The 19271-nt window shown below is 47.7% G+C and overlaps 1 protein-coding gene across 1 annotated transcript in view; it reads left to right on the forward strand.

Annotated features, from left to right (window-relative positions):
- Positions 1–12461: 12461 nt before the first annotated feature.
- Positions 12462–19271, forward strand: part of LOC123371619 (cytochrome P450 4V2-like) — a 48839-nt gene continuing 42029 nt past the window's right edge. Inside the window, exons 1-2 of the mRNA XM_045019398.1 lie at positions 12462–12504; positions 13198–13315. Coding sequence (XP_044875333.1) covers positions 13219–13315 — 97 coding nt within the window. The 5' untranslated portion in view covers positions 12462–12504; positions 13198–13218. The remainder of the gene's footprint in view (positions 12505–13197; positions 13316–19271) is intronic.

Consider the following 19271-nt stretch of genomic DNA (forward strand, 5'->3'; position numbering starts at 1 on the left):
TGGCATATTTAGGTGCAGGGTTTGGGCTATGGAGTCATTGTCTGGCTTTTCTCTAGCCTACGATTATCCAATGACTAGGAATTGCAACCTCTGTCTTGACATGGCCGAGCAGCTGGACATCTAAACCCCAGCAGGAGCCTCAGTCTAGGCGGTCTCCCTCCTATCTTATCTGATCTGATAGGCATGCTTACTAGCTCTCTACCAGATTGTACCCCAAACAAAACACAGCTGAGGGAGGTGCTGCTGCCCCCACCCCATACCCTAAGAGTTAGAGCACTCACTTGGAATGGGGAAGATATGGATTCATATCCCCACTTTGCCTGCTTCAAAGCAGACATCTGAAACTCCCTTCCCCCCCTCTATTTTCTCATCTTGTAGGTGAGTGCCTAAAGCCCCAGGCTACAGGGTAGGGTATTCTGGTGAGGTTGTCTTTCAGCATCTCCTGATGAAGCTGTTCCACTTGTATAACATACTTAAGTATTCATTAGCACTGGGACTGTAGCTGGGGTCACCCAGGTGAGTGCTCTAGTCCCTGGGCTATCGAGTCATTCTCACTGTCTTTCAGGCCCAATATCCCTTTAAGGGCTGGGGACTTAGGCATTTCCCACTGGCTTGCTTATGTGGCTCCCTGCTCAGCTTGTTGGATTTTATGAATCCCCTTCTTAGCCACTTAGCTCTCCCCAGGCATGAGGTGGCAGGGCACCTAAACCTCAGGCATTGTAACACTGAATCTAGATGATCTGGTAGTCCCTTCTGGCCTTAAACTCTATATTGGCCAAGATTTTCCAAAGCAACTTATGATTTTGGTTGCCTCAGTTTTTGGAGAGTGCTCTGATTTTCAGAGTGCTCAGCAGTCTATGAAAGTCAAGCCCCATTTAAAGTGTCTCCAGCTGAGCACCAACAAGTTGAGACTATCATGACTTTGCTTCAGTGGGACCTAGGGAATGAAACTTGCTCTTGTTGGCATGGGTCTCAGCCCATCCCTTCCCGCTTTATAATAAATACAAAGAAGGCAAGCTTCTTTGGAAAGGTGCTTTTCTTATGATTCTGATCTTTTCGGCCCCAAATTTAGGACTTTCTCTTCCCCCAGCTCTCGTTGCCCCATTCTTTTTGTATTTAGACCCGTGATATTTTTAAATTTCTATTCTGGTCTCCTTACCGTTGTGTGTGTGCTTTACATTTGGCTTGCACTAACAATTTCCTTCTATGGAGAACTATAAGAAGTATACTTTGATGAGGATCCCAATAGGCATTTGTATCTTCTGGGCTCAGCTGCGCAGTGAAAGCAAGTCACTAACTTAATCACTAGCTTCACCTAAGCACCCTAGTCTCTTCTCTGCCTGTTGGTAGTACATGTGGTACATCAAAGTGTATTGTTGAAAGGAACCCCACCAAAATGAATCTGGTAAGGGTAAGTGCTAATTACCCATGTAGTCTTTCAGGCAAGTGTCACCATGCACATTGTTTATTTACAGAAGTGGAATGCAGAGAAGAGCTTGGATCAGATTTTCATCATGTACTGAACTCTGGGAGCAAGTGGCTGCCACCAAAAGGTCAAGAGTGGGTGTCAACAAATTTTAAGGGATTTTGAATGGCCTTGACCTGCAAAAAGTTTAAATTTTTTTGGTTAACATAATAATAGGTTTCAACAAGGTGGGAAAACTATGGCCAGGTTTGAGCCCTTCAGTTCTCACAATAGGGTCCAAAATTCTGATGACTATTCAGGCATATTTTATAACATGTTGTTTTACAATACACTGTTTCAGTAGATTTAATTGTTAATATCCATTAAGAGGAAGCTCACTACCATGTGAGGAAGAACGTTCCCTATGCAAGGGACTGATTCCATTTTTGACACCATCTCCCCCTGCAATCCTGATGGAGTTCCCTAGACAAAACTTTTCAAACTGGGTGGCCTACAGTAAGGCACCTAGTTCTATAAGGGCTTGATCCTGTGCAGATTGAAGTCAATGGCAAACCTTTCACTGACTTTAATGGTGCAGGATCAGGCCTTAAGTGCTGAGTACCCACAGCTTTCACTGATTTCTGCTTAATGCCAGTTGCAGGATTTGGTCAGTGTAGGGAATCCACAAAACTGAGAACATCCATAGTAGTTTAAAATGCCTTTTTTGTCACTTACCTTTTATTGAGCTCACTAACTTGCAGTGGTTTCTTTATCCAATGGTAAGGCGTGTGCAATAGTAATGAGAGAAAAACTGATGCACTTTTGAGTACAGATACTCTATAGTGATCTGCATACTTTATAGAGGTGCCTACAATCATTAGTCTCTTAGAAAACTTGGCTGTCTATCTTACTCAAAAGCAATCAATACCACACCTCACAGAAGGGGGAAAAGAAAAATATATGTTTGGAATCCAAGTAGCCATAATCCCTTGGGTAATGCTGGGCCTACGTACTCCCATAAAAGGAGTATTATGCGGAAGCAGGCAAGATTATGCAAAAAGGAAAATATTGTGTAACTAGGTCACCAGCTTTGACGGTCTGTTGCACCATCTTTCCCTATAGAATGCTGGAGGCTGTCACATGTAGGGATCTGTGAAGTTAGCATGTCATAACACAAATGACAGGATGACTTAGAATATGTCCCATGTAGTCACTACTATTCATTAGCAGATCACATGGCTATGAAATGCAGACAACTAGACTGCAGTGTGTTAATGCCTTACCATACTAGGATAAAGTAACCAGGTGAAGCAATTTGCCTTGCTGATCCTTTGTTGCTGTGTCTTTGTGCCTTTTATGGATGACTGAATAACCTTCGGAACAGCACTAAATTATGTACCTGAGTTGTAGTATGGTCAAACTATTCTTATTATATAGTGATGTCAGAACTGTGGCTTACAGGAGCCACTAAAAGTTGCTCTTATGTCAGAGAGTGATACTGTGTTTAATCAATGATCCATGGTCATCTGTCCGGTGGGAAATATTTATAGGTTGGGAATTTTTGGGTGTTTCATGATTAATTTGGTGTTCTTATGTTCAGGGACCAAACAGAAAACTTAAGAACAAAAATTAAAGTTGGGTGAACCTACAGCTTTTCGGGTTCTCACTTCAATAAGAAAAAAAATGTGTTTGAGAAACACTGCCTGGTGGTGTTTCCAAAATGAAATGTGCTTCTCTGGACCAGCAGCTGCTGAGAAAAACTGACAGGTCTGCCAGAAGATACAATTTCTACACTGTCACTCAGCTGTTGTTCATAACTTTGCAGGGTGGTTATGACTGCCTATTACAGAAGTAGACATAGCTTACAGTTGTTTAGAAATGTGATCAGAAAAAGCACAAAGATGCTAATTGTATACAATTACATCTCGTACCTGTGGAACCTGCAAATTCACTGTCTGTGCTAGAAAAATACTTAGTGAATATTATTAGCTCTGTGCTGTTGGCATTACATGTATTACTGTTATAGCCTTCTGTACCGGGGTGGCTACCCGCTCCTGCCCTTTGGGGCTTTAAAACAGCCCTGGGAAGGGGCTTTTGGCTGGGCTGATTGGGGAAGTGGCTGCAGCTGGGGCCACGCCCCAAACAGAGCAACAGGGCCTTATAAGAAGGCAGGGAAGCCAGAAGCCAGACAGTCTCTCTCTGCCTGTAGAGAGAGATGGGCCTGGCTGCAGGGAGCTAGACCAAGTACCTGAGGGAAGCAGGGCTGGGGACAGGCTAAGGAGCTGGGGAGCTCTGGCCTGGAAAGCCCCAGGTTGTGGCCTAGCAGAGGGCTAAAAGGTACTGGGGGGTTGCAAGGGGCAACCCAGGGGTAGGCCAAGGCAGCAGGTCCAAACCCCTTTGCCTGTGATGAGTAGGCTGATACTGCAGTCTGCCCCAGAGTGTGGGGCTAGATAATGACTGGCAGTAGCCACTACTGAGGCAAAGTGGGGATAGTGGGGTGGGGGTTCCCCTGGGAGGGGGAGACCCAGTCAAAGGGGCACCGGGGTCCTGGGAGGGACACAGGGCCAATAGTAAACAGGTGGATCACTGGCCTGCAGAGGGCGCTCTGGGCTGGAACAGAGCTAATTCCCAGAGTCACCAGCAGGAGGCGCCGCAGGGGTGAGTCGGACCCGTTACACCTTCTCAGAAAAACCAGACAAACTCTTCCCTTATTGTCATGTTTACTGAAGGTACTGAAATGCAGGTGGAGTCAGTTTAAGGATCCTGGCATCCCTTTATCTCTGTACTTTCAGTGGCAGAGTGGGTGCAGACTAGGACCTTGCAACAACAACACATGGTGTCATGACCATCCCCAGGTTCCATCATTGTCATTCTCTCTTAGCAGGGCTTCTGACATTGGATCCCTGTTACTACTTGTCACGGAGTCCCCGGGCAATGCTCTGGAACTGCTCCCCACAAAGCCAGTCCTCTCCCTTGGAGCAGACTGTTTTCAAGGCAAGAAGCTCACATATCTTCACCTCCTGGGTCTCTCCTTGGAGCATTCAGCATCCTCTGCCCCTCCATGCGCTTCCCACAGCGAGCCCGCCCCGGCGGGGTCCTGGGGAAGCCACAGGGTTAAAGTGACCATACGTACTGGTTTTACCAGTACAGTACTGGTTTTTTGAACATTGGTCTGGTTAGTCGTGAGATGTAACCAGTACAGTTTAGGACTACAAAATCAAAAATTATTAATTTATCAAAAGATTGAGTACATCAAATCAATCCTTGATAAACCAGCCTAAATCAATTTTATTAATTTATCCTAGTTTAATTTTATTTTACACGACGGTTCTCGTCGTTGGATCTCGGCAATACTCGGCATTCAGCACACGCACTCTCACTATATTGTGGCCGTGGCGACTCTTCGATAATACTCCCGCGCATTACGTACAGCCCGACCGTGGGAACTCGATGATGATGTCATCACACAGAGCCCGCCAAAATCGACCAATTTTAAATGTCCTGGTTTTAAATTTGAAAAAAATGGTCACCTTACACAGGGTCCTGCACCCCCACTTCACAGTCAGACATGACTCTCAGCCAGCCAATAAAACAGGTTTATTCGATGACAGGAACACAGTCTAAAACAGAGCTTGTAGATACTGCAAACCGGACCCCTCGCCCGGGTCCATTCTGGGGCCCAGCGAGGCAGACCCCCATGTCTGCACTTCACTCCCCATCCCCAGCCACCTCCAGCCTCAAAACCCCCCTCCAGCCCCTCCTTCTCTGCTCAGTTCCTTTCCCCGGGCCAGGAGGTCACCTGACCTCCTTGTCTCCAACACCTTCAGTTGGCACCTTTGCAGAGAAGGGGCCCAGGCCATCAGTTGCTAGGAGACAGAGTGTCAGGCATTTAGGTGCACTGGCCCTTGCTCTGCAGCAATCACACACCCTTATTCCACCACCTAGATACATAAGAACTGCATAGGGGACACTGAGGCACCAACACAGTATTCAGAGAAAACATTAAGAACATTCCCAGTTCGCCACACTACTGCATTCTAAAAGTTTGTTTGTTCACTGTTTTGAGCAACTGGGAGCATAATATGACCACTTTATGGTCTTTATGGCCCCTTAAGAAATAGTACAGTGATTTAATAGATTGTAACACCTGTAGCACAGTGGCCTTTTTCTGCCTCCCAAGCACCCCTTTGTGGGTGGAGTTGCCTCGGTGGCCATCAAACCTCTATTTCCCCTTCATGCAGACCCCCATAAGAACTCATTGTCCCCACTGATCTTCCAAACTCAATCCTTTAATTCACTCTTCACCAGCTCTCCTCGGGCTAGCAACAGAGTTTATCAAAAATAAAACTCAAAAGTCAAAACAACACAAAGTTTTCAGCTCATCTTCCCTCCTATTCAGAGGCTTTAGCTAGCTAGGGCCCTGCAGGAGCCACACTTACTCCTCATAGCTGCCCCTTCCATCTGCCCCAGCTTACAAGACTGTCTACCTTTGGCAGACTTAACTATTCTCTCAGTCTCACCCCAGCTGCAGCTCCCTGCCGTCTTTTATATTGGAAGCAGCTGATTCATCTCAGTTGGGGCTCAGCTTGTAATGAGGGCTGGCTTAGGCCCAGACTCTCCTGGGCATATGCAAGCCACCTTGTTACAAGGTCATTTGATTATTTAGTTTTAACTTCCTGCACAGTGCAGGCTATAAGAGTTTTTTGAATTACTTCCTGTTTGAACGAGAGCATATCTATATCCCCTCTATACAAATTGTTCCAGCAACCCAACCTTTAACCTTCTCTTTGATAAGCTAAATAGATTGAACTTCTTGAATTTTTCACAATAAGGCAGATTTTTTGATCTCTTAAGCAATCTTGTGGCCCTTCTCTGGATCCTCTCCAATTTATCAGCATCTTTCCTGAACAGTGACACCAGAATTGGACACAGTAGCCATTGTACCAATTCCGAATTCAAAGGTACTAGAACTTTTTCACTCCTACTCCATCTTCCCCTGTTTATGCATTTAAGGATTGCATTTGCCTTTTTGGCTGCAGCATCGCACTGAGGGCTTGTGTTCAGCTGATTATCCACCATGACCTCAGTCTTTTTCAGAATTGCTGCTTCCCAGGATAAAGGCCCCCCCCCATTTTGTACATCTGACCTGCATTCTTTGTTCCTAGATGTGATTTCATATTTAGCTGTATTGAAACACACACTGTTTGCTGACACCTAATTTACCATATGAGCCACGTAGTTTGTCTCCTATATTTATCACTCCCTGTCACTGGGCCAGGCTTTGCCCCACGTCCAAAGCATGCACTGCTACACCCAATCTTTTAGTTTATTTTTCTAAAGAGAAGTTAGTGAACAGACAATCAGGGTATGGCTACACTTGAGATTTGCAGCGCTGGGAGTTACAGCGCTGGTCGTATAGCTGTGTAGGGACAGCGCTGGTGTGTGGCCACACTCACAGCTACCAGCGCTGCAGTGTGGCCACATTTGCAGCATTTGCAGCGCTGTATTGAGAGGTGCATTGTGGGCAGCTATCCCACAGAGCACCTCGTCCCATTTTGGTGCTGAGTATTGTGGGAAGGGGAAGGAAGGGTGCGGGTCATTCCGCTTCCTGTCCCAATGGCCCATGGTGCATTGCTTCACATCCCAGCAGTCACAGTTTTCCTGTCCACATTTCTTGCCATTGTGAGTGCAGTGCGATTTCTGTGTGAAATGGAGCCTGAGCTGCTGAGGACTTTGCTCATGAGTGTCGCCAGAACATCACGTTTGGCAGTTGAGCTATTCCTTCAGCTCTAAAGTGACAGTGAGGAGTCCGACGATGATCTGGAGTCGCCTGACGCGTGTGACATGAAATTGCTTGTGGCGGTAACGGAAATGCTCAGCACCGTGGAACGCCGCTTTTGGGCTCAGGAAACAAGCACTGAGTGGTGGGATCACATCATCATGGAAGTCTGGGATGACGAGCAGTGGCTGCAGAACTTTTGCATGAGAAGAGCCACTTTCATGGGACTGTGTGCTGAGCTCGCCCCCACCCTGCGGCGCAAGGACACGAGATTGAGAGCTGCCCTGACGGTGGAGAAGCATGTGGCTATTGCAATCTGGAAGCTGGCAACTCCAGACAGCTACCAATCGGTCGCTGTTATTGCCCAAAAGGGTCCGAGGTACTCTGCAAGAACGAGACCGACTCCACACTGAGAGTAATTGGCTTTAATGAAGGTAAAGTGACACATCTGCAACGGGGACCCCAAACGTTGCTGTCACTGAGACGGGGACCCAGCGCCCTGTAGCTCGGCCTGGGGTGAAGTCCTAAAACAAACACAAAGCATGCTCATTTTATACAAACAGCAGCATATCAGCTCATACATAATGCAATAGACACTCTCCGCCCTCCGGGGCTGCCTCCCTGGCCAACAGCCAGGGACTTACCACACAGCAGTCCCAGCCGGCTACAACAGGTCAAAGCTAGCATGCTGTGTTCTACAATAACCGGAGGCTGAGAAAGCGGAATTGCCTGAGCTAAGCCATAACAAAATCTTCCAAGGTTCCCTAGACTGCTACAGTCGCGAACCAGTTTGGAGTGGGAAAGTCGACCGTTGGAATCGTTTTGATGCAAGTTTGCAGGGCCATTAATCGCATCCTGCTAAGGAGAACCGTGACTCTGGGGAACGTGCAGGACATTGTGGACGGCTTTGCAGAAATGGGTTTTCCTAACTGTGGAGGGGCGATAGATGGGATGCATATTCCTATTCTGGCACCACCCCACCTAGCTTCCAAGTACATAAATCGGAAGGGGTATTTCTCTATGGTTCTCCAGGTGCTTGTGGAACACCGTGGGCGTTTCATTGACATTTACACAGGCTGGCCTGGAAAGGTGCATGATGCACGCATCTTTCGGAACAGTGGCCTGTTCAGGAAGCTGCAGGACGGGACATTTTTCCCAGACCGGAAGATCACAGTAGGGGACGTTGACATTCCCATTGTGATCCTTGGGGACCCCGCTTACCCGTTAATGCCTTGGCTCATGAAAACCTATACAGGGAAGCTGGACAGGAGCAAGGACCGTTTCAACTACAGGCTGAGCCTGTGCCGAATGACTGTGGAGTGTGCTTTCGGCCTTTTAAAAGGACGCTGGAGAGCGCTTTATGGGAAGCTAGACTTGGGGGAAAGCAGCATCTCTGCGGTTATATCCGCGTGCTGTACACTCCATAATATTTGTGAAGGGAAGGGTGAAACATTCAGCCAGGCATGGACCAATGAGGTACAAGTCCTGGAGGCTGAATTTGCACAGCCAGAGAGCAGGGCTACTAGAGAGGCCCACAACAGGGCTACAAGGATTAGGGATGCCTTGAGGGAGGAATTTGAGGCTGAAAGCCAACAGTAATGTTTTTTGCCTTAAACGGGAGTGAAATGCAGTGGGTACAGTGATTTTAAGTGCCTGTGTTTTCCTTGGGGTTTGTTATCTTTCACTTTATGCAATAATAAAAACTGTTTCATACGCCAAGAAATCATTTATTTAAAAAAAAAAAGTAAGTAAAAGGGCAGGGGGGTTGGTTGTTGAACTGTACATTCATAGGTTTGCATATGTACTGCCAGGAGTGCTGTGCACTTCAGGATTATAATGCTGCATGGTGATGGGGGTTGAGTGCAGAGGGTAAGGGTTGTAGTTCTCTGGGATCATAGGTGACCGTACAGGTGTCGGGGGCAGCTGGTGGTGGTGTAGGTAAGAACCTGGATGCTGGGGAACGGGGTTTGGAGCTGACATTGGTGCACAAGGGCAAGAGGTTTGGGGGGGGGGGGTTGGCACGGTAGTGCTCTGCCTGCATGGCTACCAGTGACTGGATACAGTCCGTTTGGCGCGCCATGAGGCTTATAAGCTGCCCCGTGGTTTTCTTCAGTGACAACTCCTTTCTCCTGGTTTGTGTTTCCTTCCAGTGCTGAATTTTGTCTCTCCATTCCTGTGTAGTTTTATTGTCTCTTGCACACTGATTCATAACTGCCTTCACCATATCTTCCTTGCTTTTTTTAGGTTTCCTTCTTAGGTTTTGAAGCTTTTTGTCAGTCTCTGATAAGGCCAGTCCATTTCTAGGACTAGTCAAGGACACTAAAAAAAATACAACAAATGATACATTTTAAGAGAGCCAGCATTGTGTATAATCTCAGTGAGGTAGTTTTCAGTCTCACACTGTAGCATTCCTCACACATTCCAAACACAACTAGAGAATTCACAGCCTCGCAGACATGGTGAGTAAAGGTAAAACATTAGTGTAGAAGTTCATAAATCCTGGAAGATATGTTCCTGCCGCGGGTTGCCTGGGAAGGGGGGCTGATTGGTTCAGGGCTGCACTGGTGTTTCTGTGCTTTAGTAAAAGCAGAAAGCTGCTAGTGGGACCTGCAATGAACACTGTCCCTCCATTTCCCACAGGAGTTAATCCTGGAAGATATGTTCCTGCCGCGGGTTGCCTGGGAAGGGGGGCTGATTGGTTCAGGGATGCACTGGTGTTTCTGTGCTTTGGGAAAAGCAGAAAGCTGCTGTTGGGACCTGCAATGAACAGTGTCCCTCCATTTCCCACAGGAGTTAATCCTTGAAGATATCTCCCTGCTGCGGGTTACCTCGGAAGCAAGGGAGGGTCTTCTACAACAATGCGGATTCCGCCCTGGCCCCTATGCAGCTTGCCTGTGTGCAGCAATGGTCCCTCCACCCCTCCTGGAACAGTGGCGCGGACGCGTTAGCCTGACTGGGACAAGGACCACACTGGCTCTCCCTTTAAACTTGCTCAAGCGCATTGCCCATGCTCTTGCTGAAACTTTTGAAGAGATTAGCGAGGCCGATTACCGCGACATGATAGACCACATCAATGGGATATTCCACGTCTAGGCATGCATGCATGCAGCCATACCCCCACCCCCTCCTCTCCAAAAACATTTCCATTGCAATAAAAGCTGCTTACCTGGGACCTGCTCCTGTGATTCTTCTTCACCAAGTTCCAGGTGCTGCGACTGGCTAGCTTCCTCCTGGCTTGAGAAGAGCTCCTGACTGCATGCCTCCTGGGACTCCGGGGTGTCTCCCCCCACCCCAGTACCTTCACTGTCTGTTTCGATCCCACCCTCCACCTCCCTCTCCTCTCCCTGCTCTGAACTGTTAATCGTGGTCCTCGGATTGACAGTGGGGTCACCCCCATAAATCACGTCCAGCTCCTTGTAAAAACGGCAGGTCGTGGGGGCAGCGCCGGAGCGGCGGTTTCCCTCGCATGCTTTGCAATAGGCACTCCACAGCTCCTTCACTTTAACCCTGCACTGCAGTGCGTCCTAGTCATGGCCCCTTTCCAGCATGGCCTTTGATACCTGGGCAAAGGTATCATAATTCTTACGGCTAGAGCGCAGCTGTGCCTGCACAGATTCTTCACCAAAAACACTGATGAGGTCCATCAGCTCACCATTGCTCCATGCTGGGGCTCGTTTGGCACGTGGAGGCATGGTCACCTGGAAAGATTCACTGATTGCACTCCACACCTGGCTGAGCAAACAGGAAGTGGATTTTTAAAATCCCCGGGGCATTTAAAGGGCGGGTCACCTGAGGCCAGGGCAGTAGAGTCCGAGCTGATGAGCAGAGTGGCTGAACAGGCATTCTGAGATATATCCTTATACCCTGGAGGCCAATAACAGCGCTGGTGTGTGGCCACACTTTACGACCAGCGCTGCAGCACCAGCGCTGCAATGCTTATTCCCCAAGCAGACCCAGGTGTACGGCCAGTGTTGCAGCCAGGGAGTTGCAGCGCTGGATGTGCCCTGCAGGTGTGGACAGTTACTAATTGCAGCGCTGGAAAGCCTCCACCAGCGCTGCAAATCACAAGTGTAGCCATACCCTCAGAAAAACCATCTTAACTCATTCTTTGGGTCCAGGCTGCCCCTCCCAAGCATCTCTGGGCCTGGCACTTCTGCTCCTTGCGGCTTCCCAGGGTTTGTCTACAATTACTGTGCTGTAGAGCACTTAATGAAGAGTCTACTTATGCCAACAGGAGGCCTGCTGAACCATTAGCGCACTTGTTAGGGCACTCACCTGGGCAGTAGGAGACCTGGCTTCAAATCCCTGCCCCAAATCAGGCCGAGTGGGGATTTGAACTTGTGTCTTCCACATGTGAGCCAAGTACTCAAACTATTCATTATTTAGTATTAGTAGGGCCTTGTATACATCATGATTTTCATATTTTTTTTTAGAAAATTCATGACTGTAAATGATAAAGTATTGAATTTCACAGATTTTGCATGGAATTAATTTTACAAGTAATGCTGCTGAATTTCTAGGACAGAATTAAATTTAGAAGTAACCGTAGTCAATTTTGACTAGTTATTTGTAAAATTCATTCCATCCTTAAAATTAACTAGCTAAAACAATTATTGTATTAAAGACTATGTAGCCACTTTTCTTAAAGGAGAAGGGAAAAAAACAAAGAAAAAATCAGTTTGGGGGCATTTTTATAATTTCCATGCCTTCCAGGAAATTTAGACAGGACACTGACTATAAGGGAAGTAGCACACCCCTCTACCCCTTTTTGTGTGGTTGAGTGTGCACAAAGCACACTTACTGGATCAGGCCAAGTTGAGGAAATCAGTGTGTAAATCCCACAAGGGCTTAGGTGTGACTTAGTTGCTGAGCAACTTGGTGGTGTCAGAACTTAGATTTGCCTATGCCCACTGACAGAAATGTAGGGGACTTTACCAGCAGAAACTTAGGCACGTAGGGACTTCAGGGCACCTACAGGGTCAAGCAGCAGCCAGGAAGTGGTTTCATGAACATATAGGCCAGTGGTGCCTAGATGTTAGACTCAGGCACCTAAGGGTGTACCTATACTGCAATTAAAAACCTGAGGCTGGCCTGTGCCATCTGACAGGCTAAGGGTCTGTTTAATTGCCATGTAGATATTCAGGCTTGGGCTGGAGTCTGGGCTCTAGGACTCTCTGAGGTGAGAGGGTCCCAGAGCAGAGGCACTGGAATGGGAGGAGGAAGGGGACAATGGGCAATGGCCCTCCCACTTTGTGTCACAGTCCTGGTTCCCTGCCTCTCCTCTTTGGTCCCCAAAGCAACACCCCCAGGCCAGGCTGGGGTAAGAGCTACATGGGCAGCTGTGGGGAGCCATGGACCCTCCACCTGCCATGGGCTGGGGGGGACCAGGACACAGGGTAGGGGCTGCTCTTGTGTACCCGCACCCCAGTCAGGTGGAGGAGCCCAGGTTCCCTGGTGTGGCTCCAGCTTCTGGCTTGGGTCAGGCATCTGGGGGAAGTGAAGAGGCAGGGATTGACCCCCTCCCCCTTTTAGGGAGAATCCATTGCCGCTGCACAATCCCGAGTCCCCCAAGTCAGATGGCCTGGACCAATTGCAGGTTTGTCATTGCTGTGTAGAAATACCCTCCATGGCATTTAGGCACCTAAGTCCTCCTTGTGAATCTAGCCCCACAACTCAGAGGAATGTCTACAGGTACCAAGTGACAACAATAAAAGTTAAGGGGCCAAATTCATAGGTTTAACTGCAAAGGTGTCTGTGGAGTTACACAAGGGATGATTTTGGCATAACGTGGTTCAAGGGGACGTACAGGGGAAGTACATGTGGTGACTGGAAGATAAAAGGTTGGAACCGTTGACTTGGCTGAGCTGGCAGCAAGCTGCCTAGCTTTTCCCATCTTCTTGTAAATAAGCAATAGTTGCTACACACCTAAAGGATATGGCTGCATTATTTCATTCAGGAAGATTTCTTTCCTCTCTCTGTCTGAGTTGTCTGACTTTACACTGGTGTCTCACAGGAGTCTGACTTGGCAAACCCTATGGGGAATCAGGAGCAACAAACACTCCCCAGCCTCCCAGATGGTGCAGTGGCAGACAGCTCTGAAACCTCCTCAGGCAGCAAAGGCAGCAGCACAAGTGAGTTATGTGGCAGCAGTTCACACCTGCTCTTCCCAGTCTGATCCAACATCTCCCAACTGACTGACTGCTCCTTTCTCACATAAGCTGCCTTCAGTCACCAGAGCCTTCTTCCCCAGTCCCTGTGATTTCACTCCCAGCTGTTCCAGACAGGCAGTCTGCCTCTTATAGAGGGTTGTGCTACTAGGTCTGTTTGCACAGGGCCTAGCACACTGGGCCCACTCTCGCCTGGGTGTGTAGGCACTGCTGTAATACAGTTAATACTCATACACACAGATGTGTGCTGGTGTACGTGGAGGTGCTCAGGCAATGCATGGCTACCCCTTGCCCTGTTTGGCTCCTGTACCTACGCTCGTCTCTGCTTGCTGTGGCTCCTTTGGCTGTGTGGATCCATGAGTCACGACTAGACATTGAACAATGGATGCTGGATCCAGAGAAACCGAGCTGGGGTCAGTGACTCATTTGGTACAGGTATCTGGCCAAAGTCTTCATTGGTGTAAAGTGTCACAGCACCACATTTCACCACCAGAGAATTTGGTCAGTAACAGTGGCAACCTGCTCAGTCTCTCTTCCTGTGCACCATCACTATAGTCCTCTTGATTCAGCCAGTTCTGTAACAAGGCCCTGGGCAGTCACAGTTGTGGGACTGAGCTTATTGGTAACAGTAGCACTTCATATGTACAGCTCTTTACATGTGTATGTCTGGGCTATGTGGGGTATGCAGTGGAGTCTACAGGTGATGCACTTGTTTGGTTACAGCCAGTGTTTGTTGGCCATGCTGGTGGCTCTGTGTGACAGATGGCTGGGGTAGTCTCCTCCATTCCCATGGATCCAATTCAGTGTGGTTGTGTGTTGTTCCTTCTAGAATGTGTATCCCAGTTTTTCATACTTGTCCTGATTCTTGTTGGTTGTTGTGGTTTCTCTCTCCTCCCCTCTGTAATATTGCCTGTGTCCTGAAGGTATTCTCAGTAGGGTGACTAGATGTCCTGATTTTTGGGTCTTTTTATTATATAGGCTCCTATTACCCTCCATTCCCTGTCCTGATTTTTCCCACTTGCTGTCTGGTCACCCTAATTCTCAGTGTTGCCCACAAGGCTGGGAGTTGTGCCCTGGGCCCTGCAGTAGCTGAGTGAAAGATGGTTTGACCCCTCTCACTATGAGCAGTAGTAGTTAGGGTCACTGACAACTACAGGGAGACCTCACCTGACCCTCCAAGTTCAGATCCTAAGCTGCTTTGTCAAACTCTCCTGCAGATCCCAGGTTACACAATGAGGGCTTGTCTACGCTACGGAGCTTTTAGTGACAAGGCTGTGTCGACACAGCCTTGTCGCTAAAAGTCAGCGAGTGTGACCGCTCTTTTGCAGTATTTTGTCAGCACTTTTGCCGACAAAATACTTCCAGCTCTGTGAGTGGCATAAGCTCTGTCAGCAGGAAAGCGCCCCTGCCAACAAAGCCGCGTTCACACTGCCGCTTGCTTTGGCCAAACTTTTGTCTTTCGCGGGTTTTTTTTTTAAGTACCCATGAAAGTCAAAAGTTTTGGTGACAACTGCAGTGTAGACATACCCTGAGAAAAAGGGCAGCCACAGATCACAGCAGCGTTTCCTTCCCCAGGGATGCTGGAGCAATTTGTAGAGGGTGGGATGCTGAGAGCCATGGAACCATCTGTTAGCCCTGTATGTGAAAGAAACCACTTCAAGCCAGGGGGTGCAGCAGCTCCCCCAGCACCTACGCCTTCTGCTGCTCTGCTCCCTCCTCATGCAGCCTCTGGCGATCCCTCCTTCCTTCCCACGACTTTGTTCCCAGGCCTCTCCCCTACCTCCACACGCCCTATCCCCAGGTTCCGCTTCCCTCGTCTGGAGTCGGAGCCTGGGTTCTACACTCAGTGCAGCGTCCCGGGATTGCGGCTCAGTGCACGCCGAGCGGCCGGGCTCGGGGCAGCGATGGGGGCTCAGGATGGGGACCAGCTGCTCTACTGGGGGGCCGGAGTCATCACTCTGCTCTTCACGCTGCTGGCAGCCTTCACGTGCCACCTGCTGCTGGATTACCTGGGGAAGTGGAAGGCGCTAAAGCTGATTCCAGGGGTCAGTCCCTGTTACCCTCTGCTGGGAAATGCTTTGGTCTTCGAGCGCAAAGGGGAAGGTAACGGCTGCCCAGACATGTAGCAGTAGCTGCCTGCAACCCCCTCTCCCTCTTGGAGTTGCTGACTAAAGCACCCTCTCTCCTGGGTGACCCCAATGCCCTTGGCATGAGTCCCAGCAGTAGGGTGTACAGCGGTGTAGACATTTGTAACGTGCTCAGGAAGTGGCTGGGGATTTCTGAGGGCTGTATAATTGGAGCTTATTTGCAGCAGTGGAGCTGGACTGGCACCATCACTAATTATTGTTGTAGAACAACAGAGTAGGAGTGAGCTATTCTTACATTAAAGACTTTTTTTCCAAGCTGAATATTAAAAACTGTTTAATACTCAGCATTTCTAGATCCAGACAAAACAGCTAGGCAGTATTACCGAAACTCTACTTCAACTAACCAAAACCTCCCCCAGAAACCTCTGACATGTCTTTATGGTTCAGTGTGTGGTGGCAGTTTATCCCTATTTCTAAGGATTTTATTGTTAGAATATGTAAATAATCTCTTAACTGTGGACAAATTATTTGTTTTGATCTTTGCCAAGTTTTCCCTAATTTATTTGTTATTTTTTGTTTTGGGTGTTCAAGAAGACATAAAAGTTAGCCTTTTTCAGAGGCCACCTTTTCACACATTTATATTTTAAATATATATATAATGGCCCATATCATCAGTACAAATTAAGACATACAGGAGAGATGGTTTGTCAAATGGGCAGTCAGGTCAGTAGCACAATTAAAATGAGTATCAGAGGGGTAGCCATGTTAGGCTGTATCCACAAAAACACATGGAGTCCGGTGGCACCTTAAAGACTAACAGATTAATTGGGCATAAGCTTTTGTGGGTAAAAACCCCACTTCTTCAGATGCATGGAACCATGCATCTAATTAAAATGAGATAGACCTGAAACGTCTACTTTCTTGGTTTATATGCTTAAAAACAACTGCCAGGATACATGTCTTAGAATCTCTTGCAAAAACAAAGGAGTCATACTAAAGTTGTTGGATAATTACCAATTTAGTTGCTTCCCTCGTAGGGATAAGAGTTGTTTGGAAACAAACAGATGCTGGGAATGGGTGATGGGATGGAACACTTGGGGCTTGTCTACACTGGCAATTAACAGCGCTGCAACTTTCTCGCTCAGGGGTGTGTAAAAACACCCCCCTGAGCACTGCAAGTTGCAGCGCTGTAAAGCCATGCCTGTCGTTGAGGTGTTTTTTTAAGAGCACTGTGAGAGTTCTCTCCCAGCACTGCGCTGCGACCACATAAAGCACGTTAAAGTGTTGCTGCGGCAGCGCTTTAGCATTGCCAGTGTAGACTAGCCCTTGATGATTACCTGTTCTGTTCATTCTCTCTGAAGCACTCAGCATTGGCCATTGTTGGAATTATTTACCCTGATTGTAACAAATACTCTGTGTCAGTTTGAGGGTAACTGCACCTTTACTTCCCTCCCTCCCGACTCTGTCACCCACTATGGTCTGGTCCACTTCAGGAGTTCCCAGTTAGGTCTCGGGTCTCCAACCATCACCTGGCTCTGGGTAGGGTCCCTTGTCTCATTCCTTTCTGACTGGAGGTTTTACGGCTATAAAGCTCCCTCTCTTACACTGATATCCTCAGCAAGCCAATGTGCATAAAGGCCAGTGCCTGTGCTTTGCTTTCTCTCCAAGGGCTATGAACAGTGTAAGGTAGGGAGCTGCCTGGTGGTCTGTGAAAATGTAAAGGACCTTGAATCTGGTTGGGAAAGAACAGTTGCTCACCATGACTCAGTGTATGGGGATCAATACTCATTCCCCTCGCTGAGATAAGGTCAAATTTTAGGTCCTCATGCCTCAATCTCTGAGGAGGTGGAGCAGAGAAAACAATTTGGCTATTGGGGAGGTTTGAGGAATTTCCCTTGCCCACCCCTCATCCCTTGCTGTTAAAAGAATGGTTAAGATTTGCTTTCCAGGGAGCCAGCCCTGCCTTCTTTCTCGCTTTTGTCCAAATACTTGCTTCCTGGAATATTCCAAAGAGGGATGAAGAAACTTCACCCATCTTCAGGGCAGCCAGTATCTTGAGGTACAAAAAGGCGTCACACACGTTCCCTAGGAGTCGGATGGGAGGTGGATGTGGGAGCATCAGGTATCAAGTTCACATCCAAAAACTTTGGTGTGATAAGGGTAAGAGAGGGTGATTGAGATCCCCTTACGGGCCTAAAGAGAGAAATTACACAGGAGGGTTGTCAAATTACTCTGTATGGATTTTTGAATGATGTGTGCTGGATTGTAAGAATGTTTATTATATGAATAGTTAAAATGTGAAATTATGAAGGGTAAGGGAAGAAAATTCCCCATGAGTGCTCCTAGGACGTCTGTCAGAAACCCTAGGGACACCCATTTATTTCTAGGGGAGACATGACAGATAATGTAACCACGTGTAGTATATTTGGGGGGATGAATTGTGTTAAGTTATGTATCACTGTGGGCCAGGAATTGTATGTATGATTGTATTCCACTCCACAGGGGAGGTTTACCATTGCTCCTTCAGCAACTAGAACGGAAGGAGGTGATTAAGGTGAAACACTGAGACTAAACAACTCTAAAGAGGTGCCACCCTCTGGAATGTTTTTTATATACTGGTTCCAGTTGGGTTTTCCAGAGACTAGGGTACAAAGAAAAGTCTTTTGGTATAAAAGGATGAACGTGAACTGACATAGGATCTTCTTTTCTGAAACAAACAGACTGGACCTTCTTTCCAAGGAGGGCCACCAACCCTTGCAGAAGGGTTGGAAAGACTTTGGCCTACTATGGCCCCATAAGACTGATGGGTGACCTCTGGTAAGCTTCTGGCGTGTGTATAGGAACTTCATTGTTTTTTATGTGTTCTCTATAATGCTTTTACATTAGGAATAAAGGTGCTTGCTTAGAAAGAGCTGTGTGGTAACTTCTAGCTGCTGGGAATACATTGTTCATAGCCCTTGGAGAAAAAGGTGCTGACTGTTAGGCAGCTGGATTTCTTTGAACATCCACAGTGTAAGGCAGGGAACTGTGCAACCTTAAATCCCCTGATCAGAATGGAGTGGGCCACGGGTCCCTACCCAGAGACAGGTGACAGCAGAGGACCTGAGACCTGACTGGTCATGCCTGAAATGGACCACAGAGGCGGGGGGAGGGGGGGGATACAGATGCAGTTACCCTGAAACTGATACTTTGCACAGAGGGCTTTTTTGTACAGCCATTGCACTGTTAAGGAGCATACACCCTCATTAACAGGAGTCATAGGACCTCAATTCGCTGGCTACACCCAGTAACATCCCTTTTTGATTCTGTGCAATTCAAGGTTGTAATTTAGTCTTGGCAACTATTCAATTACATTATGATAATATGAAAAGAGATTGTTTCTGATTTTATTTGACTGTGCTCCACCCAGTATATTTTTTAGATTAGGGTACGGCTTGAAAACACTCACCACCTGCTAGCTCAAGGACTAAACCTACTCTTGCAGTACATTGGTATGCTGAGCCACAAACGCATCCCTGCAGTCTCTCCTGATGACTCAGTATATCTCACTTCTTGGATCTGAAGACACTGATCTACTGCTGGCTGAACTCTGAGCCCCCAGCTAATGCTACCGTCACTGCACATAGCACAGCAATCTGTTAATATAGGGCCCCATGCCCAATCTATTAATGCTGGTCCCCATTCCTCAAATAAAACAATGCAGTCCTGCCATGAGAAACTGGTGCTGGACAACCTCCCTTCTAATAAGTCAATGTTCATTAGCCTCACAGTGACAGACGGAGACCCTGGCGCATGCATATCTGCAAGTTGAAGCCTCTTTTCTGCCTCCTTCT

Source organism: Mauremys mutica, chromosome 5, assembly GCF_020497125.1.
Source record: "Mauremys mutica isolate MM-2020 ecotype Southern chromosome 5, ASM2049712v1, whole genome shotgun sequence".
Classification (NCBI taxonomy): domain Eukaryota; kingdom Metazoa; phylum Chordata; order Testudines; family Geoemydidae; genus Mauremys; species Mauremys mutica.